This window comes from Euleptes europaea, chromosome 9, assembly GCF_029931775.1.
Source record: "Euleptes europaea isolate rEulEur1 chromosome 9, rEulEur1.hap1, whole genome shotgun sequence".
In the NCBI taxonomy this organism is placed as follows: domain Eukaryota; kingdom Metazoa; phylum Chordata; class Lepidosauria; order Squamata; family Sphaerodactylidae; genus Euleptes; species Euleptes europaea.
In genome coordinates, this window is record NC_079320.1 from 58,619,157 (window position 1) to 58,644,556 (window position 25,400).

General features: G+C 41.0%; 1 protein-coding gene across 8 annotated transcripts in view; it reads left to right on the forward strand.

The window, feature by feature from the left end:
- Positions 1-25,400, forward strand: part of TENM3 (teneurin transmembrane protein 3) — a 469,013-nt gene that overhangs the window by 49,444 nt on the left and 394,169 nt on the right. For 6 of the 8 annotated variants that reach the window (XM_056855868.1, XM_056855869.1, XM_056855871.1 and 3 more), the window contains exon 3: positions 15,714-15,992. The exons of the other annotated variants lie outside the window; for them this stretch is intronic. In XM_056855868.1, the coding sequence (XP_056711846.1) occupies positions 15,714-15,992 (279 nt within the window). The remainder of the gene's footprint in view (positions 1-15,713; positions 15,993-25,400) is intronic. 8 annotated transcript variants of the gene reach the window in all.

The window sequence follows — 25,400 nt, forward strand, 5'->3', positions numbered from 1 at the left end:
AGGGTTGATACAGATACCCAGAGTACTTTTGGATTACTTACTGTGGTTCAGAACTAGCTGCAGTATTGTATTGACCACTTTAGGAGGTTTATGAATATAGCAGCTCCCAGTAGATTATAACCATTTTGTAATCAAGATGCAAGTTGGTCAGAATGTCAAAAGGATTGCAACCAGTTTCCGCTCTAATAGGAACTGCAGAATTAGCAGCATACAATATATTTTGTCCTTCAAAATATCAGAAATATTAGAAGTATTGCCTTGATTAATTGCATAAGATTATTAATGTCTTCATAACTTTTCTAAATCTTATTGAGAATTCAACAAGAACCAAGAGTCAGACTGCTTTAACCCTCACAACCTTTGACTATTTCTTTAATAGCAACGTTCAGTGTACCATGAGTTGCTTGTTGTTGTTTTTTAGAGGAAGAAAACTTTGAAAGCAAACTAGGATACCACTGTTTGGAAAAAGTAAACAAATGCCCTCTTCCTGTGTTGTAATCTGCCTTCAGTAGTCATCATGAATCGCCATTTGTTTAAACCGATTTATTGAACCAACTACAATTACAGCCCATTCCTGAGGGGGGGGCAAAGCTCCATAGGAGCCGGCGTGACCCTGCGCCATCTCAGGTGGCACACATGCCGGTGCCAGGACACCATGCCGCTGCATGAGGCTTGGCCGCCAGCGCAGCCTTCTGCCTGCTTTCTCCCAGCATATTTCCCTGCGCTGGGAGGCATTCTTGGGGACAGAGCTCCTAACCCCTTTTGGGCTGGGAACACCGCCTTTGCCTTTACTGCGAGTTACGCCACCTTTTTAGGTGGCATCGGCCTGTGGAACACTATGGAGTGGTTCCACGGGGCGATGCCAGTAAGGGCAGCATTCTGGCTTTGACAGAGGGGCTGGATCCTGCCGTGGAGGCGGCGTGGCTGTGCTGCCTCTGGCCACCTCCTAACAACCCACCATCCACCCCCAGGAATGGGCTGTTAGTGTAGCAAACAATCAAAATGACCCAAAGTCTGCTTGGAAATCCCATTTAGTTCCAGTGAGAACTGACTGCAACAGTAGCAGTAAGATTATTTGCCATCCTGCAATTTTGTCACTGAATAAGATAGGGTTATGCTGGGATTCCTGCGTTTGGAACAAGGTTTCTACAAACGAGAAATCACAAACCAGGATATAACCCTGTTTTTAAAAAATCCTGGTTTTTGGCCCTCTTACCAACCAATTTAGTGTTCAGGCGTTAAGTTAAATTGCAGTTTAATCAGTAATTTGTGTTAGTGTAATATCTGATTGCCTTAATTAAGGCTAAATGTGTATTTTGAGTCCTTTATTAATTAATTACATTTTATTAGTAATACCAGAAGAAACAATTAAAGTTATTAGACTAATATAGCAGAATGTTTTTATTTTGTTGCTTATTGAGTTATGCTGTTGAGTTGTGTTCTTGATAGAAGTGCATTATTTCAGCAGTCTCTAGACAGCCAGTATATCAGGAATTGGGGCAGCTGAAGGACTGAAATGCCAATTCCTAGAATGTTTTCTACAGCGACATATGGTTTACTGGTTGGTCTTTTAAAAGCATTTGGTATGGCCTATTGGCTTTCTGTAATGCTTGCTGTTCTAGCAGCTGTGATTGCTACCTGTAGGTTTGATAAAATTCAGATTCCCCTGGCTTGTTATGCATTCCTGGATAGTGACTCATCATGAATTAAAGAGAATTTCTTTGCATTATCTTGCAAGGATATTTATTTTGTCCAAGGTCATAGAAAACATTTTAACAGTAATAAAAGTATAAATCATTCTGGGATTTAATATAAACCTCACTATCTTATTTTCTGTTCAGAAAAAAATGCATTTTGTATACTGTGTAAAATATAGTGTACTGAATTACCAGGTTGCAGACTCTTAGCAAGTAAGTGTAATAGATAATTTGTAAAATTAAAATCTGTAAAACAATTTTGTTATGTCATAGCTATTCACACACACATAATGAAATACAAAGTTAGTACATAAAGAGCTGCCATACTTTTTGTCTCTAGGTCAAACAAAAGCCCTAATTAAATAATGTTATTTAGATTATACTTGGTAGAGGGAAGTTTTGGACTCTAAAATTATTACTTGATGTCTTAGGTTGGTTTCAGTTCTTAGAACTGTTTACAGTGGGTAGCCGTGTTAGTCTGTCTGCAGTAGTAGAAAAGGGCAAGAGTCCAGTAGCACCTTAAAGACTAACAAAAATATTTTCTGGTAGGGTATGAGCTTTCGTGAGCCACAACTCACTTCACCTGAAGAAGTGAACTGTGGCTCACGAAACCTCATACCCTACCAGAAAATATTTTTGTTAGTCTTTAAGGTGCTACTGGACTCTTGCCCTTTTCTACTAGAACTGTTTAGTTTTTGTCGAAATATATTATAGTACTGAAAAAAACGTGTAAAAAGTACGTTCTGCTTCCACGTGTGTAAATTCAGTGGCTCTAGTATCCAAAATAAATTATATGCTTGGACATGTAAATTCCATTGATTTTTCTTTGGATTTTCTTATAATAATTTTTTTAAAGGAAGCATGCAGTGGCTGACCAAAGATCTTCTGTAAGACCAGCAAAGTTCAACTACCTTGCTACAAAATAATAATAATAATACTGGAATATGAGGCTGTCATTTTATGGGACTGCAGAAACCTAAAACATTAATCAGAACTTCAGTGTTTAATTAATGTGAATCCAAAGTTTATTACTTTTTAAATATTAGCTACTCAACATGATTCATTTGGAGAGCAAAATGATTAATCTTATTCAGCTGCTATAAATGTCAGCTGCGGCATGAAAAGATTTAAATAGCCATGATTTTCTTTCTTTAAAACTTTAAATTGTCTGTAGTTAAACACACCAGTTAAACCAATCTGTCTTATTATTCTTATGTAGAAATTGAGCTCTGCCCTCACTTTCCCTCATTTATCAGACTAATGATTAACAACCTTACAACCTATTCTTAACCACTTTACTTGAAAGCAAGTCCCATAGATTTCCACAGAACTGTCTATTAGGTTAAAAAAGTGTAAATGTTAGCCTTAAAGATAGCATTGGGAGTTAAAGTTAGGAAACTGGCAATCAACAATAAGAGTTTTGGCAGTAGGGTGGTGTGAAGTTCAAGGTTTTAAAAGGCATTTAAACGGAGGTAGCATGCTATGTAGTATGACTGAACACATGAACGCATGAAGCTGCCTTCTACTGAATCAGACCCTTGGTCCATGAAAGTCAATATTGTCTACTCAGACCGGCAACAGCTCTCCAGGGTCTCAGGCTGGGGTCTTTCACATCACCTACTTGCCTAGTCCCTTTAACTGGAGATGCCGGTGATTGAACCTGGGACCTTCTGCATGCCAAACAGATGCTCTACCACTGAGCCACAGTCCCTCTCCATAAAGACTGCGGTCTCTTCCCCAACCTTCTACTGAAGACCTTCAAAATTCAGTACATACATATAAGACATCAGGGAAGCAAGATAAAAATAATAACTTTTATTCATTGTCAGGGATGGTAGAAATAAGGACGTTCAGTAATGAGGCTTAAAAATATTTACAGATAACACAATGTTTGCTGGGCACATTAAGTATCAGACATTGACTCTTGGCCATGACTTGGATAGCCCAGGCTAGCCCGATCTTGTCAGCTCTCAGAAACTAAGTAGGGTCTACCCTGGCTAGTATTTGGATGGGAGACCTTCAAGGAATACCAGGGGTGTGATCCAGAGGCAGACAATGGCAAACCACCTCCGAACATCTCTTGCCTGGAAAACCCTGAGTGGTCGCCATAAGTCTGCTGTGACTTGATAGCAAAGAAAAAAATAACTCATAATTACACAGAACAGTTAACAGCTGAGCTTGCATTCTTGAAGTGAATGTTGGCCTTCCCTCATACTCAGGACTCTTGCAATGTAAATGAGAGCTCTCCTTAGAAACTACAAATTTTTAGACAATTTCCCTCAGAAACCTAGCCTTGAGACAGCCGCAGTCTCTTCCCAAAGCATTCACTATGCTACCCTGCTTTCCTTTCCCACAAAAGTCAGACTCTGAGACTGGTATAAAGGTAAAGGTCTCCTGTGCAAGCACCGGGTCATTACTGACCCATGGGGTGACATCACATCCCGACGTTTCCAAGGCAGACTTTGTTTACGGGGTGGTTTGCCAGCGCCTTCCCCAGTCATCTTCCCTTTACCCCCAAGCAAGCTGGGTACTCATTTGACCGGAAGGCTGAGTCGGAAGGGTGGAAGGCTGAGTCGACCTTGAGCCGGCTACCTGAAACCGACTTCCATCAGGATCGAACTCAGGTCGTGAGCAGAGCTTGGACTGCAGTACTGCAGCTTACCACTCTGCGCCACGGTGCTCATGAGGCTGGTAGAGTACACACCAAATAGGCATTTAGGGCATTGGTGACTGAGAGAAAGGGGCAGGACCTCTGCGCATTTGTGACAGATAGGTTAGGTTCCACCTCTCCCTAAGAGCGACCAATGAGAGCTGATGGAATGTTAGCAAGAGGCACAAGGAGTTAGAGGGCAGTTAGGAGTTGGCAGTTGCAGAGTGAGAGCGGGTAAAGAGTATGTCTGACTGGGTGAAGCTGAGGTGAAGAGCGTTCCGCATCAGCGGTGAACTCTGATCTGGTGAACCGGGTTGGTTTCCCCACTCCTACACAGGAAGCCAGCTGGGCGACCTTGGGCTAGCCACAGTTCTTTTAGAGCTCTCTCAGCCTCACCTATCTCACAAGGCATCTGTTGTGGGAAGAAGGAGGGAAGGAAGAAGGAGGGAAGGAAATTGTAAGCCGGTTTGATTCTCCTTAAGAAGGTAGAGAAAATCGGCATATAAAAACCAACTCTTCTTCTCCTTCTCTTCTTCTGAAGACTAAATGGAAAGAAAAGTCTGTTTCTATCGAAAGATTCCCAAATGCTGGAATAAGGAAACGGTTCAAATGAAACGGTGTTAACATCTACCTTATTTTCTTCAGTGTTATGTTAATACCATAAATAAAAGTTAACTCCTTGTTTGTTTAACCCTGAGGGCTGTGTGTCTCAGCAAGAGGATATCTTGAAGGACATTGTTCTCATCACTTTTGATAGAGTTTAACTGACCCTTGCTGACTCAGTTAAAGCCTTGGGGTCATACCGGATATAGCTTTATTACTGGAGAAGCAAGTTTGTTCAGGTGCAAAAAAGGCTTTCTTCCAAATCAGCCTGGCCCGCAAGATGGCCCCTTAGCTTGATACAGCTGACTTGCCCACCTGGATCCATGCCACATCGAGACTAGACTACTGTAATGTAGTGTACAGTGGTCTCCCCTCAAAATCAACTTGGCAACTCCAACTAATCCAAAATGCCACGACATAGCTATTAACTGGAGTTAGACAGAGCATGCATATTACTCACGTTCTGCGAACATTCCATTGGCTGTCCACCTGTTACCAGGCTCAATTTAAAGTACTGGCTTACAAAGCAATTCATGGCCTTGGCCCCGCTTATGTCCAGGACCACTTCTCCCCCTGTTTCACCATGACAACTTTGCTCAGGTCAGCAAGAGCTTCTGCAGGTAGGCAACATCAAGAACTGCCTGTACTCATGCATTCGCCATTGAGGTTCCCACCTTGTGGAATGGTTCGCCCGAGGAGGTCAAGAAAGCTCCCACTCTCCTAGCTTTCCGCAAACTATGAAAAATTGAACTGTTCCAGAGGGCGTTTCTGCACAGGTAATTGGGTTGCACTGTACAAAATGGTTTTACAAACGTGCTTGGGTAAATGATTAGGGACCCTGGTATATACTGTTGTCGTGTATAGCTTATTTTAAGTAGGATTCTATTTATGTAATTTCTGTACAGCTTAATGTGTCATGTGAATAGTTATTCTATTCTTCAATTTTTTCAGGTGGTTCCGAACTTCTGCAATGCATTGGTTATTGAATGTCCTATTTTGTTGATTGTACTGACTCACTATGTGTAATCCACTTTGAGTCCCTGTGAGAAAGGCGAACTATAAATAATGTAAATAGATCTTGTAAAGGAAAGAATCGCACATACACCAGTGAAGCTCTTGTGTGTGTGTTTGTGTGTGTGTGTGTGCTTGGAAATGAATAAATGGTGGCAGCATGTGAATTGAACAGTGTATGAGCCCCAATCACCAATAGCTCAGTGAAGTGTTGAGTGAGGCTCTGTTATTAAAGCGGGCTGGGCTACCCTGTCTGCTGATGTCTTTGTGAGTGAGAGAGAAAGGACCTGAGGTGTGAAATGGTCATGACTCTCTCTAGATTTTAAAAGAAGGGTAGCAACATGTGACAACCTGACCTTGTAACCCTAAACCTGTAAAAGAGAGGTTTTGGCGGGTGGTAAGGACTCTGTGTAAGTGAAGAAGGGGTGTCACACTATTTGTCACACATGACACTGTTAATCATCATGAATATACCTAATTCTCAACATGGACAAAACTGTGGATACTTAAATCTAGAGATTGGAGCCATGAACAGACAAGACAGGTCTTTCTACAGACCTGAGAAAAGCCCCAGGTATGCAGAAAAATATAAAAGCTTTAACAAACAAATTCCTCAGTAATTGTTGCTAGGAAACCGGAACAGTATTTCTAGCCTTCAAAACTTGGTTTCTCTCAGTAAAAAGTGGGGGGGGGGCATTTCCAGGACTGTTTTGGCCTTTGAGGGAGGATTCATCAGGGCAGCAAATTCGTCTGGCAGCAACTTCACATGACTTGAATGACTGATCTAGACCCTGCTGCTTTTTAGTGTTCAACAGCAGCCACACCACAAAAACCAGTGTTGCGTAATTGGTTAGAGTTTTAGATTAGGATCTGGCAAACCAATATTTGAGTCACCACTCTGTTGTGGAAGTTCACTGGTTGACCTTGGGCCAGACATACATTTTCAACCTCACCTACCTCACAGGGATTTTGAGAGGATAAAATGGAGGAGAGGGGAATGGGGTAATCTGCTTTGGCTCCCCATTGAGGGGAAAAGGTGGATATATACAATTAATTAAACAATTAATAAAGGTAACTGAAGATGGAGAGGCAGATAAAAGGTAAGTGGGTGGGTAGGAAGGAGAGAAGGAAGCAAGAAGGAGGCTGTGGGGACTTCCAGGGAAGTGCAAGAGCAAATAGCGGGGCAGGGGAAAATAAGATGCCTCCTGCAAGTCCTTGCTGATCTTGTTACCTCTATTTGAAACACATTTTCTATCAAATGCACCTTAAAAGGCATTAGAGAAAACTGCTAGTGTTAAGAAAAGCATGAATAAAAGAAGCTAGAGCTACATTTAAGAGAGAGAAATTCAGATGGAGCTGTGAATTAAATTCCTGTCTATGATTGTGGCCTCATATTTCAAGTGCAGTGATTATGGATGGAAGCTGGACTTAATACAGCCAGTGTTATCAAACCACCAGGTCATAATTCCTACCAACCATGACTACTTCAGCCTTTTCAGGACACGGTTTCAGTTTTTATGTCTGCTCCCTTCTAAAGCCGGGGCAGAGCTTGCAGAATGTGTCTCAGTGTGTTTTATCCATTGAAAGCACCCCAGTACCTCTATAGCGTTCACATTGACACTGATACACAAGTACACAGCAGGCAAATTTGAATTGCATTAAAACCCTAAAAAAATGTGAACATAGCTGGGACAAGTTAATGTACATTTTATCAGCTTAAAATTGAGCATTATGTTAAGACTGTAGCTAATAAAATAACTCTTCAAAAATTCAACGGATAGTTATCACATTCAGCCTGGAAACCAGTGAATATTTGACTGGTGATGTTAAGGGTTTCATAAAAAGAATAAAATATTTAATACTTAGACTGCTTTTATTTTCAAAGTACTTTGTACATTTAAAATAATTTTCAGCACACTCCTGTGAGGTAGACAAATATTGCTAAAGGTAGTGTTTATTAGTATTTCTTTCTGAGACCCAGAAAGGATGCTTCTAGAGACAACAGGAGAAGAAAATACCCCCCCCCCACACTGCCATTATGACACAATGATCCTACTTATATAGGAAGTAGGATAGAACTTTTGCAGTAGCTAAAGACAGAAGAGAGTTTCTATCATATTGGTGCACATGCTTTAGAAAGGCAAGGTGAGTCAAGTAACAGGAGGAATCCCAGCAACTGCATGAGGGAAGGCCAGGAGCTGAGTTTGTTCAAGAAGAGGGATCACAGAGAGAATCAGAGGGAACTGACAACTCAAGGACTTTGTATATGTATAGCAAAAGACAGAAGGCACTGTGCCTTACTGTGCTGGTTCAAGTGCTAAGCAATAGTCAACAAGTGGGAAAAAGGGAAAACTTTGAAATGGAGGGATTGGTTATGGCCTGGTTTAGCGGTAACTGCTGGATGATGGCTGTTAGGGATGGGACTAAAATCTGAGCAGCGCTGTGATGCCTAGAAACACTTGTACACAGGGTTCTAGTGTCCTACAGCAGCATAAATTCAGTGATAAGGACAAAAGGACTCTGTTCAAGAACCATATGGCTGGGTGGATTGGACACTCACTCCTTCCACAGCTACTACCCAGCTGTGGCAGTTGATAAACATTCAATCCCATTTAACTGCTTGATGGTATGCCAATAAAGGTATTGAAATTTGATTTGACAATCCCACTTAGCCGTCCTTGGTTTTTGTGATTAGTGCACACCACAAACAGGCTGCATATGTGCCTGTTCTGTCTCATTGACTTGACAGATTGTAAGGCTAGGTTGAATAGTACAAAAGAACTCCTAGTGATAGTTCCAAGAGCTTCAGAATCAGTTGTCTTAGAAGAAAGATGTTCCCATCACTCTGTCTTTCTACCCCATTCACTATTCATTTGTCTTTCTGCCTCCCTACCCCATCACCCAGCGTGGTTTAGTGGTTAAGAGCGGTGGTTTGGAGCGTTGGACTGTAATCTGGAGAACCAGGTTTGATTCCCCACTCCTCCACATGAGCGGTGGACACTAATCTGGAGAACTGGAATTGTTTCCCACTCCTACACTTGAAGCCAGCAGGGTGACCTTGGGTTAGTCGCAGCTCTCTTAGAGCTCTCTCAGCCCCACATCCCTCACAGGGTGGAGGGGCAGGGAAGGCGATTGTAAGCTGGTTTGGTTCTTCATTAAGTGTTAGAGAAAGTTGGCATATAAAAACCAACTTCTTCATCATCATCATCACTGGCCGGAGGAGGTAGGTGCATTGTCTGCACATGCACAGATGCTTTTGGGGGGATTTAAACCCCCCAATATATTTTTAATTGTTTAGGGTTTTCTGCAAACCTGGAGGAGATGTTTTTAGAACACAGAAAACATAACATTTTTCACTGAATAGATTATAAGACAAAACCTTCATTGCAATTTTGACACTCACATACTGTTCAGTAATTGGCAGACATGCCAAACTCATTTTCTTATTTCTAAAATGGAAGTTTCTTGAAGTGTGAAAGTCTTAATCAGCTAATGTTTGCGAAGTGCTGTGGCTTGCTAGGTTGACAGTGTTATCTATGTAAGTGCTAAGGATTATTATCAATATTATTACATCAGAAGGTGATGGTGGGCCTTGTGCCAACAGTCTTTGCTTAATCTTTCCATTTTTTAAAAAATTTTTACAGTGTTCTAAATTTGGATGTTATATGTTTTGCATAGTTTTCACAGTGTTGTGTCACACCAGCATGTCCATGCAATGAATCTGTCAGTGTGGGTCCATTTGCCCTTTCAGCGTTTGTCTTCGTTTGTTTTGTTTCTGTAAATTGTGGCAATCTCATGTTAGTGCCTAATGTTTGGCTTTTCCATCATGAGAAGAAAAAGTGTTGGGTTTTATACCCGGGTTTTCTCTACCTTTAAGGAGTCTCAAACCGGCTTACAATAACCTTTCCTTCCTCTCTTCACAACAGACATCTTGTCATCTTGTGAGGTAGGTGGGGCTTAGAGAGTTCAGCGAGAACTGTGACTAGCCCAAAGTCCCTAGCAGACTGCATGTGGAGGAGTGGGGGAACCAACCCGGTTCACCAGATTAGAGTCCACCGCTCATGTGGAGGAGTGGGGAATCAAACCCAGATTAGAGTCCACCACGACACCACACTTTTGCTTAGGGTGCATATAGAAAAATAGGGGAATCCATCATTGGTTGTAAGCATTTAATGAAGAGCTTTCTCAGTTGGAAGGGAGGAACTAATCATAGCACCACAGATAAGACTATCAACCCATTCCTGAAAGAGGGGGCGAAACCTCTTAGGAGGCGGCGTGACCCTGCCCCCAGCGTAAGTGCGTGTAAAACCATGATTACACGCACTTTTGCTGGCGGCAAGGCCAGTCCCGGTGGCGGCCGAGTGCTGTGGGACCACCCCTCGCCCTTCTGGAGAGGCCATGCCGGTGCAGGGGGGAGGGGCAGGGGGGGGAGGAGCCGCCGGTTAGGCAGCTTCCTATCCCGGAATGGCCGGTTACGCCAGCGCCGGGAACAGCGGTGCTGCGCCTGCTTTTGATCAGGCTCAGCCTCGCTGTTTTCAATGGGGCTTTTAGCCCCGGTAAAACCAAAAACCGCGAAATGGCTTTTTTGTTTTGTTTTACAGCGTGCACGAATCGGTTTAGGAGGAGGTGCCGCTGCGCCTCTTCCCTGACGACTCCGCACGCCATCATTTCAGGAATGGGCTGTAAGTTTCTTTTTTGAACAGAAACAGGAGGCAGAGCAGCAATCTCTTCTTTGTCCCAGAAAAGTGTTCTGTGCCGTAGTAGATGGCAAGATTTTGAAAGGTGCCAGTCATTTATTAGATATCTGTTACCTTGCAAACAATTATTTTAATTTTTAGCAAAGGATCCCACTCCCCACCAGTGAAAGTGGGAAGGAAGCTTCACTTTAGAAAAAGTGGACAGGGAAGACCTCATCTCTTGCCTGTTGCCTCTTGGAGAGGCTGCACACCGACTGCTGTTTAAGAGACGTTGCACAAGTACTAAACAAAAACACCATAAATGCCATGACAGAATCCAGAGCTGTCCAGAAAATTCCAGGAATGGTGTCAGCTATGCTTTGATACTTCCTTTCATCCCCAGCAATCTCAGTCCAAGTTCAAGCCTTTGAACTGCTTGTACTCTCACTTGGGGAAAATATGAGTTTTTATAAATGTAGCTTGGTGTTGACTTTTTTCAACAGGATATTGGTAGAGGAAGAAGGAAGCCCCTCTCCTTCCATCCCATTGGCCCATGAAAGTGGCATTTTGCAAAGAAAACAGTCTAAAAATAATGATGGGAAAGATCTTAGTTGTATTTCCAAAGGCCAATCAATACTTACACCAACCAGTGTAACCAAGTTTAAGTACTGGTAAAAGACAGACCTTATCTGGATAGCCCAAGCTAGCCTGATATTGTCAGATCTCAGAAGCTCAATAGGGTCAGCCCTGGCAAGTATTTGGACGGGAGACCTCCAAGGAATACCAGGGTCGTGACACGGAGGCAGGCAATGGCAAGCCACCTCTGAATGTCTCTTGCCTTGAAAACTCCACCAGGGGTCACCATAACTTAGATGTGACTTGGGGGGGGGGCACAATGGCTGAGGCATACGTATATCACCAAGACGAAACCAGTTTCCAAGTATTCTGCAAGGCATGATTGATTTATTCCATTGGATGGACTTGCCTGTAGAGCGTTTTCAAGTTTTTTTGTGTAACAAAACTAAGACATTAGTTGAAGGGCAAGAGAGTGATTCTTGAACTGAGAAGTTTTTTCAATGGATTACAGACATCATGGGTCAATAGATGTTAGATCTTTTCAATCTCAATTGAACCAGGAAACCATTGGATTCTTTGCACAGCAGCAGAAGACACAGATGCTCGCACAGCACGACAACCAGTGAAACTGCAATATCTATTCCACCCTCCCATGTTCTTTTAATTCTCCTTGTTATTTTGTAGAGGATCTGAAGTTTCAGGAAAGGGTGTGTACAACTATTATAGTTCCATACAGTTCATCCTATTTATTGGAAAAATTTGGCATTGCTGTGCCAGTTGGACATCTTCCATCCCAATATTCCACCTCAAATGTGTAGTTCTAGTATGTGAAGCTTGACATGAGTATATAAATCATAAAAAATTGGAGGATGCAAGATTCTCCCACAAATATGTTTCAGGCATGAGCACGAGTGTTGTAATGATGAATGTGAATAGTGAGGAGTTAATGTGGTTTAACTCATTCAGAAAGTAAGAGACAGGGTTGTGTAGTGGTCAGAGCGCTGGTCAAAAATGGGAGAAATTTCAGTTCAAATCTCTTCTCACTATGAAACTCAATGTGTGACTTTGGGCTAGAGACATTCACTCAAGCTAATCAACTTCACAAGGGACTAGTGAATAGAAAACAGAGGGGCGAACCATGTACACCAATGTGAACTCCATGGAGGAAGGACAGGATGAAAATGTAATAGGTAATAGAAATAGACAGATGCCTCATCATTGTGTCAAAGCTCCATATTACAACTTCTTTTATCTATTGTTTTCCTTCTTTCTTTGAGCTTTCTGATAAGCTTGTTTACCCTGTTTTTTGCATGTTGAATCCAAAGGACAGGCCTTGTACACATGATGGAAAGGGTTTAAACAAATCTCATCCATCCATTCAATACTTCATGTTAAATATGCCTTCTTGCCTTTTTGGTCCTACAGATGACAAAATCCAAAAGCAACACTACTTCCTTGTGTACGGAATGGTGATCTCAGAGCAATATACTGGCTAATTCCTCTAATGGTCCACATTTTGGCCATATTAATTGATCCGTGGCAGTAAAAACATCCGCACAAAACACCTCACACCTCATTTCCCATTCACCTTCGAGGTTGATAGTTGGAATGGCATTCTCTAGGAGTTTGACATGATGTTGTCGGTCAAAAATCTGATCTATACGCCTTCTTTCTATTTACCAGTCCTTCTTCCTTACCTGTCCCACATTTACTCATTTTGTTGAAAAAGGCATGCCATATGTTGAGTCTAAAATATTATGAACATGCCACTTCCTGACATTGTAGTCTATACATACAGTGCTACCTTTTCATTAGTGGTGATAATCTGATCAGGCATTGATATATCCTAGCTAAGCTATTGTTTATGAATTTAGAAGTCATGGCTGATACACACATGAAGCTGCCTTCTACTGAATCAGACCATCAGTCCATCAAAGTCAGTATTGTCTACTCAGACTGGCAGCAGCTCTCCAAGGAAAGCTCAAAACCATGGCAATCACAACTCCTGATGATTCACCAACACAGATGAGAGAAAGCAACCCAAGTGGGGCAGAAACAGGAGGCTTACTGAATGAATTGGGGAGAGAGGGAATAAAAGACTTAAAACGTATGCGTGGAGCCAGTAGCAAAACTACAGAATGGGCATGCTGGCACACTTAGTTCAGTTGAGTACGTGGACCTGATGTGATTTCTGAAGTTAAAGCTAAGGGCACTGTAACAGAAGCCGTTAACAGATCCCACGGTCCACTGCGACAAAGAACTAACAGCAAGATTGCCAATGCAAAACATAGGACGCATTTAATTCAGTGACGGCACTCTTCCCCCTTTCTAGCTCCCATGAGACATTCCATCAGGAGCTAACACACATACATAGGCCATTTATGCACGTGAAGTCCTGCCTTTGGTTTTCCCCTCTCCAGATGCACACCCTCCCCATCCCAACTCTCAAAACTCTGATAGTTTCTGAAATTAAGTGGAATCAGAATTTAACTTGCACAAACATTTTTAGAAACTCTGCTGGCATATATTCACAACCCAGCACTGCAGTTGTCCATTCTAAACTCAGGAATATTTCCCAATGGCTAAATTTCACTCATGGCATGTGACCATGCAGAAATCCCTTAGGCTTCGGCCTTTATGCAAACTTTGATAAGCTACATAGTGTGATTTTTATTTAAACAGGCTCTTCTACCAGTTGATGTGTTTACTGATTCATCCTCTCTAATGGCCTTCATGCAATTTACTCACTAGTGTGGCTATTTACTGCTGTGACAGTTACCTTTCGTCCCTCCATGCATTTTCGTTCTGTTATTTATTCATACCACTCAATGATAAGTACTATTTGATTTGTAACTAATTGCAGCAACTGTTTTTCATTATTTATGAGTGTCATAGTCAGAATCCATTTACAATTCTGACTGTGTGATAAAACTGATTGCAACAAGTGATATGACCACAGCAATAAAGTAATTAACTGGCACACTTGAAAGCTCTCAAGGTCTGCGGCATTAACTCCTTTTCTATTTCATAAACTATATATTTCTTCTGTGCATGGAGATCTTCAGATTCCCTTTTTTGTTTTTTGTTTTCTTGTTTTGGTACTTTTGAACAAGATTCCTACAACAACACAGAATGTCTGCCAGGAAAATCAGTTTTTAAAAAGGACCTTCAGATGCAGAAGTATGGATAATGTACCTGGATGGATTCATAGTATACAACTTTTTTTGAAATGCTTGGAATGAATGTGTCAATGGTTTATAGATCATGAATGAATGAATATAATTTTCAGGAAATAATGGCAAATTGAAAAATACAATTTTTACTACAATAACTTTTTAAAGTATTATAATTTAAATATTCTTAAATTATTAAAGTATCAACTTTATTACACCTAGTTTATTTACATAACCATTTTGGATTCAATTATGGGTCTTTCCATTCCTTCAACCATATCCATTATTCATGTTTTTTAAAAAATGTTTAATTTTCTTATTTGTTTTTAGGGATTTCCCATGCAATCCTGAATGGGGGGGTGAAGCACCATTGGAGCCGCCATAACCCCACGCCGGCATCCATGCCACTTTGCACTGTGATAAAGTGGCATGGACACCAGCGTGGGGGTACTTATGGCTGCACTGCAGAGCAATGCAGCAGCGCAGGCAGCAAAAATCCTGAAGCGGGTGCCTGTGATGGCATCAGGGGGGGGGGGGTGTCCAAGGAAGTTCCTAGTGGCAGAGCTGATGTTAGTCAGCTTCCAAACTCCTTTTAGCCAGGGAATGCACCTCTGTGCTGCAGCATTGCTACTTCAGCAAAATAGTTGGCATAGCCCAGTGTAACTCCATGGATGAGTTTCACGGGTTTCTTTTAAAAACACATTTTAAACATTTATTTTTTGGCTGGGAAACCTCTGTGGAGGCAGCGTGGCTGCACCGCTCCCGGCCACCACCCTTTCAGGAATAGGCTATCCATGAATGCAAGAAGATTTTAATAAAGATGAAATAAGCCCTTATTTTATTTAATTAACATTTTATTCTTGAGGGAAACAAATTTTTAGCAATGACAGGTGACATCTGTGTTGGAAAATACCCTGTTGTATGGGACTTAGCCAGGGCAGAAGACAATAATTCTAACAAATACTTGATATTGCTTTCATACTTTCATAAAGCAAAAAGGGCTGTCAGAGTTAATCCTTTTTATATGCTGAACTAGCTCTCCTTCATTTACAGGTCATTCTGTATTTCTTTTATACCTTCGAGATCTCCTGATGTGCTTAAGTAGTTGACAAAGAATGGCTGATATAGAGAGAATGAAAAGGGTCACTAGAGATTGCTAGAGATAAAAGGATCTACTTGACCATAGCTCATGGAGCGCTTAACAAAAGACCTCTGTATATACCTGGGGGGAAATTGTGCAGTTAAAGTGTGGTTATTTTAAGCATTTTATTTTTTAACAAAAAATATATCCTCATATTTTGTTATCTTTTTTTTCTTCCCTAATCAGGACAGAATTTTACCCTAAGGCAGTTAGGAGTTTGTGAACCAGCAACTCGAAGAGGACTGGCATTTTGTGCTGAAATGGGGCTCCCCCACAGAGGTTACTCTATCAGTGCAGGGTCAGATGCTGATACAGAAAATGAAGGAGTGATGTCTCCAGAGCATGCCATGAGACTTTGGGGCAGGGGGGTCAAATCAGGCCGCAGTTCCTGTCTCTCAAGCCGTTCCAACTCAGCCCTCACTTTAACTGATACTGAGCATGAAAACAAGTCCGACAGTGAGAATGGTAAGTCTTTTTTTTTTTGTGCTATGGAGAAATATTTCAACAGTCATATTTAATGTAATGCTTATTTGCTAAATATGACATTATTCTATTAACAACTTTAATAATTTTTTCCAGGAAAAAGCAACATTCATTATTGATCACTTAAGTTATACAAGCAATCTATAAAATATTTTTACCAACTGTAGAAAACTTACATAGGGAGATAGCTATCAATTATTAGTCCATATCATCCTCCACGAAAGAGCAAAGAAGCAAAGTGCTACAGTTTTCCCCCAGGGCTAGCTTGCATACTTTGTAAATTCCTACAAGACATCTAAAAGAAGAATCTTAAAAGTATATGAATAAGTTAACAAAGCTAAAATGAGTGAAAAATAAAACTGATCATGGTTACACTTGATAGATGAGGAGAACAACTGAAATTATGATATGGGAAATTTCCCCATGGTGTCTGGAATATTAGATTCTTTTGAAATATGGTCTAGAAATGCTTGTGAGAATATTGTGAGAATAAGGAAGGTCAACTTTCTGTATGAAAGTGTCCCTCCCCCAGTTACTTGTTAAGAAATATATTAATTCTGGATTGAGAAATATGCTACCCAGATACTGCATGAGCCTCTAAGACAGGGGTGTTGAACTCATTTGTTACGAGGGCTGGATATGACATAAATGTCACTTGGTTGGGCCAGGCCACTATGCCTTACCAGCCCAGATCGGGAGTGTGGGGGGTGGCTGTCTCAGCTGGCAAGCCCGTAGTGGGCTCACCTGTCCAGATCAGGACTGGAGTGGGGGTGGCTGCCTTGGCTGGTGAATCCGCAATGGGCTTGCCAGCCCAGATCAGGACTGGGGGGTAATGGCTGCCTTGGCTGGCTCACGGGCCGGATAAGAGCTTTCAAAGGGCCGTATCCAGCTCCCAGGCCTTACATTTGACACCCCTACATAATTTCAAGCCCTGACCTGGATGGCCCAGGCTAGCCTGATCTCGTCAGATCTCAGAAGCTAAGCAGGGTCAGCCCTGGTTAGTACTTGGATGGGGGACCACCAAGGAAGTCCAGGGTTGCTGTGCAGAGGAAGGCACTGGCAAACCACCTCTGTTAGTCTCTTGCCATGAAAACCCCAAAAAGGGGTCGCCATAAGTCGGCTGCGACTTGAAGGCACTTTACACACACACACATAATTTCAACTATTCTGTTCAGTGAAACAGGGCTGCAGTTTCATACCATATATGTTTTGCATGAAGAACCACAGAATCATAGAGTTGGAATGGGCAATGCAGGCCATCTATTCTGTCCCCCTGCTCAATGCATGATCAACTTAAAGCATCCCTGAAGAAGGTCCCTCTTAGATAATATGGCCTTAGTGATACTTCAGACATGCATCTATAGCTTGCTCTTTGGTTGTCCCTGTTTAGCCCATGAGCTGAGGCCTTGGACTTCTTCCACACTGCCTAGCCCTCATGGCATCATTAACAAACATGTTCCATATTTTAACAGTATTCGTACAGGAGATCTCACTGGTGAATTGTATTCACATCTTCAGCCTGAAGGCGCTCGCTGCTGACTAACCAGCCATTAATTTAGACATCCCAGTCATCAGAAACCAAGCTTTAACTTAGGTTTCTTAACAAAATAATGTCTAGAAGTTGTGATCTTCCACAATCACTCAAAACTCAGCCATTCCTAAGAGCTTACAGCACCAAGTATGAATGTGAGAGTGATCTCTTTAACAATTGCAAGCCGTGATTATAGTCCTGAAACAAGCCGTTCAAAAAGAGTTTTACCAATTGGCCATGCTCCTTTGTAGTTAACAGTAGTATGAGATGAAGAACTGTAATTGATAAAGCTTTTCTTGGCATGGAGAGGAAGTTATGAGAGAGAAGCTTCACCCATAAAATTCTTTTTATCAGGCTACACAGTAAAAACATGGGATGGGGCCATTAATGAAAGTTGGCTGTGAAAATATTGTGATTCAGTGATAATAAGAATACTTAACTGTGCTAAGACTATAGCCATAGAAAGAGGACATAGAATATTAATTTCAGGACGGATTTGCACCCTGAACGTAGCCTGCATTGTAAGTGTTCTGATACAAGCATTGTGTATGAATCAAGAGAAGCAGAGTTTAAGCAAAATAACTTCTATAGCTGCATCTGATCAGTGATGCTCTGAGGTCTGGACTTTGGGGAAAGCTGTCCTCATGCCACTGAACTGGCTCATATACATATCTGTAGCCAATCAGGAGCATGCAGTCCAACAATGCCTGCGGAGTGACCAAATTAAGAATGGGGATCAAGGAGCACACCCGTTATGTTGACAGTCTATACATCCCTGGGATAAGGAATCATCTTCCTTTAATTTGGTTGCCCTTGTTTGGAAAACAATCAAGAAGTTTGAGTACTTTTATATGGAAAATACTAAAATGTGTAATATTTTTAGTGCAGAGAAAAAAGAGGAGTCAGCAGAGGTTTATAACATTATGTGTAGTATGGAAAAAGGTGGATAGAGAAAATTCTTTCTCCCATTTCCGTAATACATGGACATAGGGTCATCCAATTAAATTAGTTGACAGTAAGCCAAAATAAATTACTTTTTATCTAACACTTATTGGGCTGGATCCCCCTCCAGCTTTTCCACTTAATCTCACCCAATAATCTTTCTTACCACAGCCCCCATCCTACATGGCTTTTGTTCATGTAGGTCCCATGAGCCCTTGCATAGCCCTTTTTGTTGGTCAAATGGAACCCCTTCTCCCTTTTTTAAATCAGCATAAAAGTTGGATCTAATCCAATGTATTAAATTTGCTACCACACAATATGATCATGGTCAATAGTTCAGTAGTTCAGATGGTTATAAATATTATAATATTATAAGTAGGGGGTCCACAAGTCTCACAGGGGGAGAATCCCACCCTCCGCCCCGCCCCACTTGCCCACTGGGCCAGTCAGTCACCATAGACATATGACTTTAATTATTCTCAAGACCCATCGTGCAAAAAAGTCTGATGTGTCTAATCAAAAGTATTAACAATATTTGAAGTCTAAATTTTGAGGCTGGTGGTATGTTTACAAATAAATACTGGCTTTGTAACGCTTACAGTTTTTATTGAGACAACCATGACGACCTTTAGAAGTCCGTTGTGATCTATAAGTAATGAATAGGTGATTAGTGAATCGTGAGATACTAATTGTATCTGATCAGAAGTATTTATACCAGTGTTTTATCTGTGTATTGTGTTGTGTTTGTGACAATATGTTCCTCTGTTTGATAATATATGCCACTGAGGGAGGCTGTTTGCTGAAATAGATTGGCTTTTTTATGATACATATTGTCCTGTTTTGGCTCCTTTATGACACACATTTTGGCTTATTTTTTTTTACAATTTTCAGATGTTATATTTATGCATGATATATTGATTTAGAACTTTTTAATGTTTTCTTAACCCTTTGGTTAACCTAAGCTGTTTTCTTTGGTTGCCCCCCCCCTTTCTTCTGTGTGTCATCGAATCACCAGCTTGGTTCATTTGGTGGCAGAAGGGGGGTTGGTGGTTCCTGCTCCTGCTCTTCCTTCCCTGCTTGCCTTCCTATTGTGTTTTGGAAACCCGGAGAAGGATTTTAATGAGGCTTATTTTTACAGTTAAAGTTACAGCTATGTAAAGTCCCTTTTTGCATCCTGAATAAATTGTATGAAAATTATGAGTGTGTACAACAAATAGAGAAATTATATGCAGTTTTTCATGCCATATTGTGATTTATATCTATGTATCACTGATAGTATTTTTAAAATGCAACACACCTTAAAGTTAGCTTCATTGTACAAGTCAGCTAGCAAATGGAAAAACGAAGCAGGCTGAGGAATGCAGTGATAGTAGAGCGATGACCTAAAATCTAGAGTAAAGAAACATCCATTTGTCTTGATACAGCTTTATCAGCACAGGTGACTAACTACCAGTGTAATGCTGGTGTTATCACAGTTGTGTGCTGTGCTGTGTCAGAATCATGTTTGTTTGGGAGTAGATAAAAGTCTGTATGAAGTGATTTTAACACCTTATTGTCATGCAAGGTCTGGGTCCCACATGATACAGGGACAAAAGTAGCTTTAAAGTATTTTCTTTGACATCATAATGTTTGATTTTTTTCCCCAGTGAGCGTCTGTTCAGCCCATAAATACATTGTTCACTACTTCAGAAACAAATGTGTGGACTTACTGTGGCAACAAATACAGGTTTTGTGCATCTCATTATCCTTTAGTATGTTCATTCATTTGTTTACAATGTTTCTATTCCACCTCTTCAGAGTCCTGCTCGAGGTGAATTAACATTAAAAACCACAGTATAATAAGCCATTAAAAAACCCAAGCCATTAGACACAAGTAATATAAAAGCTCCATAAAACAGAAACAGACCATTAAAACTCTGATAAGATAAAACCCCTAATTAAAAGGCTGAGTTAAAAGATGTGTTTTAACCTGGCACCTAGAAGAAAGTTAAGTAGGCCCCAGGTCAGCCTCAAGCGGGAGGGCGTTCCAAGGATGAGGTGCCATTACAGGGCTTGAGAGGCAGATCTTAACTGGCGGGCTGCGTAGTATGGGAGGAGATGGTTCTTCAGGTACCCTGGCTCCAAGACATTTAAGGCTCTAAAGGTAAGAACCATCACTTTGAATTGTGCCCAGAAAAAGATGGGTAACCACTGCATATCTTTCAGCATTCGGGAGACAATCCTTGTAACCATCCTCTGACAGCAGCCCAGTGGCCGCATTTTGGACCAACTGAATTTTCCGAAGTGTTTTCAAAGGCAGTCCTACATAGAGCTCATTGCAGTAATCTAACTTGGATACAATCAGAGCATGGATCAATGGGGACAGACTGCAGTTTTTTGAGGAGTGGCTGTAGCTGGCAGACCAAGTGTAGCTGATAAAAAGTGCCATGTGCCATGGAGGAGACCTTGACCTCCAGCCATAGGTTTGGATGTAGTAGCACCCTGAATCTACAAACCCGATCCTTCAGGGGGAATGCAGCCCCCTCCAGGACAGGTTGACTCCTCAGTCCTCAATCAGCTTTGTCATTGACCAGCAACACCTCAATCTTTTTTGGACTGAGTTTCAGGTTATTGGCCCTCATTCGTCATACCTTCTCCAGGCACCTGTTCAGGGCTTCCACGGACCCATCAGGCTTAGCTGTTAAGGAGAAATAGAGCTGGGTGTCATCCACATATTGGTGCCACCTAATTCAAAATCCCTGGATGACCTCTCCCAGTGGTTTTATGTAGATGTTAAATAACATGAGGGATAAGATGGAAGCCTGCAGGACCTCATAGCATAAATGCCTTGGGGCTGACCAGCAGTCTCCAAGCATCACCTTCTAAAATTGGTTGGTCAAGTAAGGATGAAGCCACAGTGCCCCCTACTTACCAGCCTAGCCTGCCTCTCCAGACAGATACCATGGTTGATGGTATCAAAAACCGCTGAGAGGTCCAGGAGAATCAACTGGCACATACTCTCCTGTCGTTCTCCCAGTGAAGGTCATCAGTCTGGGTGACCAAGGCCATTTCTGTCCCAAAGTCAGGCCTGAATCCAGATTAAAATTGATCTAGATAATCTCCTCCAAAACTGCCTGAAGCTGTGATACTGCCACCCACTTGAGCATTTACTAGAAAATCTTTGGTATTGTGATTTCAGAAACCAACATTTTGCCAATTTATTTACAATACCAGTGCCTTCAGAATTGATCTGTTTATGATAAAGATGTCTGTAATTTTTCTCTTTAAAATGTTTTACATTATAATTATCATAGATATGGGAGCCTTTCTAGATCATGATCTTGTTTCATAATAACTGTGCAGTTGATACATAGTCGTTCACAGAAATCTGAATGTCTTTCCTGTTCGGATGGAAAAATGTTATTTTTCTGCAACATTCAAACACCAAGACAGGTCACTACGAAACTATAATCCCACTACCACCATTAAACTATCTGTCTTTGTTGCTTAAAGATTATGTGTAGAATGTAATTTCTTGACATAACTTATTTCATTTTGTAAGCTTTCAAGAGCTTTCCTCTCTCCGTCCCTCCATTCCTCTTCCATATCAAGACTGCACTTTCCCATTCTGAATGCAGTATTCTTAAAGGCTAACATGCATACAGTGCTGAAAAATAACTTTTGTCTTGTCATCTAGAAAGGCCCCAAGGCAAAGGAGTATATCAGAAATGAATCCATGGGTGATGTTTCTTGTCCTTTACTGTTTAAAAAGTAGAGGAAGGAAATAAGCAGAAAGTGGTGGCTTGATGAGGGTTTGATATCTCAGAAAAGAAAGTTCTATTCATATATGGAACTTTATCATATCGGCCCTGGAGAAGAAGCTGATATTTATATTTCAAGTTATGAAAGAGATACTTCTTGTACTTTGACATCATAAAATTTTAGATTTGGCAGGTGTTTGTTTCAAGTTAGTTCTCTAATTGTAAGCCCTCTATGCAGTGAAGTTGTTATTAAATATATTCTCAGTGGGTTTAGAAGAGTGTAACTCTGTTTAGGATTGTAAATAATTGTTTTAAGTACGATTTTAAGTATGGAGACAGTGCCAAGTTTTAGCAAACAATGGTATGCATTCCCTATTATAGTAAGAATCATTTCTCCCAAAGCAGTACATTATTTCAACTATTGAGGCTATAGATTGTAAATCTGTGATGTTTATAAATGCTGTCCTAAATGGAATGGCAAGTTTCTATTTATTTTTCTGGCTCTTCTCTTGCACTGAAGTTTGGAATTTGTTTTCAATTTTAATAAATAACATAAATTAAGGAAACATTATTTGGCATTAGCCAAATTATGCAGCAGACTGTCTGATGTTTCAGGTACCAACTTCAAAGAGAGGTTTAGCTCCTAAAAAGTACTTAATTTTATTTATTGATCAGGAGGAAAATGGTCTAGTATAAGAATCTATTAAGAGGTGATTTGAGGCAAATCAATTTTTGCTGGTTCAAATATCTCTCCTGGGTAAAATGTAAAAAAAATTACTGGGACATGCCGTGAGATAGTATTAGTCGGAATGCGAAGCAGATTGTTATAGGGTTATCTTATCTGAAATTGTGCTGTGTTGCATAAAGTGAAAGATTCATGCTAACAAACATATATAATAATACAAAATCTGATGTATCGTATAATGCATTCATGATGGACTATAAAATCTAAATATGGCAATGTTTAAGAAGTGATTTTGATGTAATGTGAGGTTAATTGAAATTGTTAAATATCAACAAAAAAGGAAATGAACAGTTTGTGTCTCAGGTTGTATGTGTGTGAAGTGCCATCAAGTCGCAGCCGACGTATGGCGACCCCTTTTTGGGGTTTTCATGGCAAGAGACTAACAGAGGTGGTTTGCCAGTGCTTTCCTCTGCACAGCGACCCTGGTATTCCTTGGTGGTCTCCCATCCAAATACTAAGCAGGGCTGACCCTGCTTAGCTTCTGAGATCTGACGAGATCAGGCTAGCCTGTTGCTGATTAATAAATTTCTCAAATCTATGCATGGCTTTAATACAGGCCATATATATAGTAGTATTTTATGTAGACTGTACACAGACTGATATTTTGGGCAGATCTCTGTTTACAGAAATTTCCTCAATAAAACTTACATGATATTTATAGAAATCCAAGGAAAAACTCATGCCTGCTGCTATTCTGATCACTTCTACCGTGGAGCCACACAGTCATCCTCTAGTTTGTCATGAGTTCTAGGGGGAAGCATCCAAACTTTTAAACTCAACTTCAAAGCTCATTCTTATTAGAAGGCCACAGCTTTTAGAAGACTTCTTATTAAAAGGCCACAGAAGTCTACTAAAATTATCATACCACTCAGGATACCCACTGCAGGTTGCCATAGGAGCTTCCCCTGGAGGCTTTATGTATCAAGGCACACCCTTTTTAGATGCCAACAACATCCATTGTTTTGGATTTTGTTAAATGTCCCTCTGTGCTATTGGTTTCATTGATCCAAGCTACGTACTCCATGCCTTTGCACTGCACTGCTTTAACTTTAAATGGTAGTTTAAGGTAGGACGCTCACAGAGTAGTATGCCTAGTCAACCCTTTAGTGGAAGAACATTGTTTACTAGTAACAACCAATATTTATTTTCATTATTCCCAAGCACTGCTAAGAGGTATGTGACTATGTGTAAATTATTGTATCTGGCAAAAAGACAAATAAGTGGATTCTAGATGGCTGGAGAGAGCCAGCGTTGCATAGTGGTTAAAATGTCAGACCAGGACCTGGGAAACACAGGTTCAAATTCCCACTCGCTCCATGGGAGCTTGCTGGGTGACCTTGGGCCTGTCACATACTGTCAGCCCCAACCCTGGCTAGTATTTAGATGGGAGACCTTCAAGGAATACCAGGGTTATGACTTGGAGGCAAGCAGTGGCTAACCACCTCTGACTATCTTTTCATTGAAAACCCTATGGGATTGCCATGTCAGCTGTGACTTGGCCGCAAAAAAAAAATTGCCCTGACATAGATAGCCCCAGGTGAGCCCATTCGCCTCCCCTCAGTTCTCGGAAGCTAAGCAGGGGTGGCCCTGGTCAGTATTTGTATGGGAGACCACCAAGGAATACCAGGGTCACTACACAGAGGCAGGCAATGGCAAACTAACCCTGAACGTCTCTTGCCTTGAAAACCCTAACAGGTTGCCATAAATTGGCTGCATCTTGTTGGGGGCGGGGGAATCAAATCAATCCTGAATTCTCTCTAGAGGCTAAAATGACCAAAGTGAAACTGTAGTACTTTGGTCACATTATGAGAAGAGTCACTAGAAAAGACAGTAACGCTAGGAAAAGTTGAAGGCAGCAGGAAAAGAGGAAGACCCAACGTGAGCTGGCTTGACTCAATCAAAGAAGCTACAGCTGTCAGACCTGAGCAAGGTTGTTAATGATAGGACAATTTGGAGGTCATTAATTCATAGGGTTACCATACGTTGGAAGCGACTAGACAGCACTTCATACACACACACACAAAGTCAGGTTAAAAAGCGAACTATAGAAATTATGGCATGAAGAATATTTGTATTCAGAGCCACAGGTACATGGTGTTAATCCTGCTGTTGATGTGGTAACACATACACACTCAGGCTGAAGTGTTCCAGTGTAGATGGGCTTTTAAAAAGCTGGACTTCCTTTATACTAAATAAATAAAACTTCCCCTTGGTGAAGTTGCTCACCCTTACAAAAATTTAAATTCCCATTGTGCAAGAGTCAATAATTTGGTTTTCTGTGTACATTCTTGAGTGTGTTTTCTCAACATCAACGATAACACCAAATAGCAGTTCACCAAAGATGGTGTATTGTTATTTAAATAGCCATCCTATTAGGTTAATAATGTAAATAATAGACTATCCAAAGAATACAGATGCTAAGAAAAGATTAG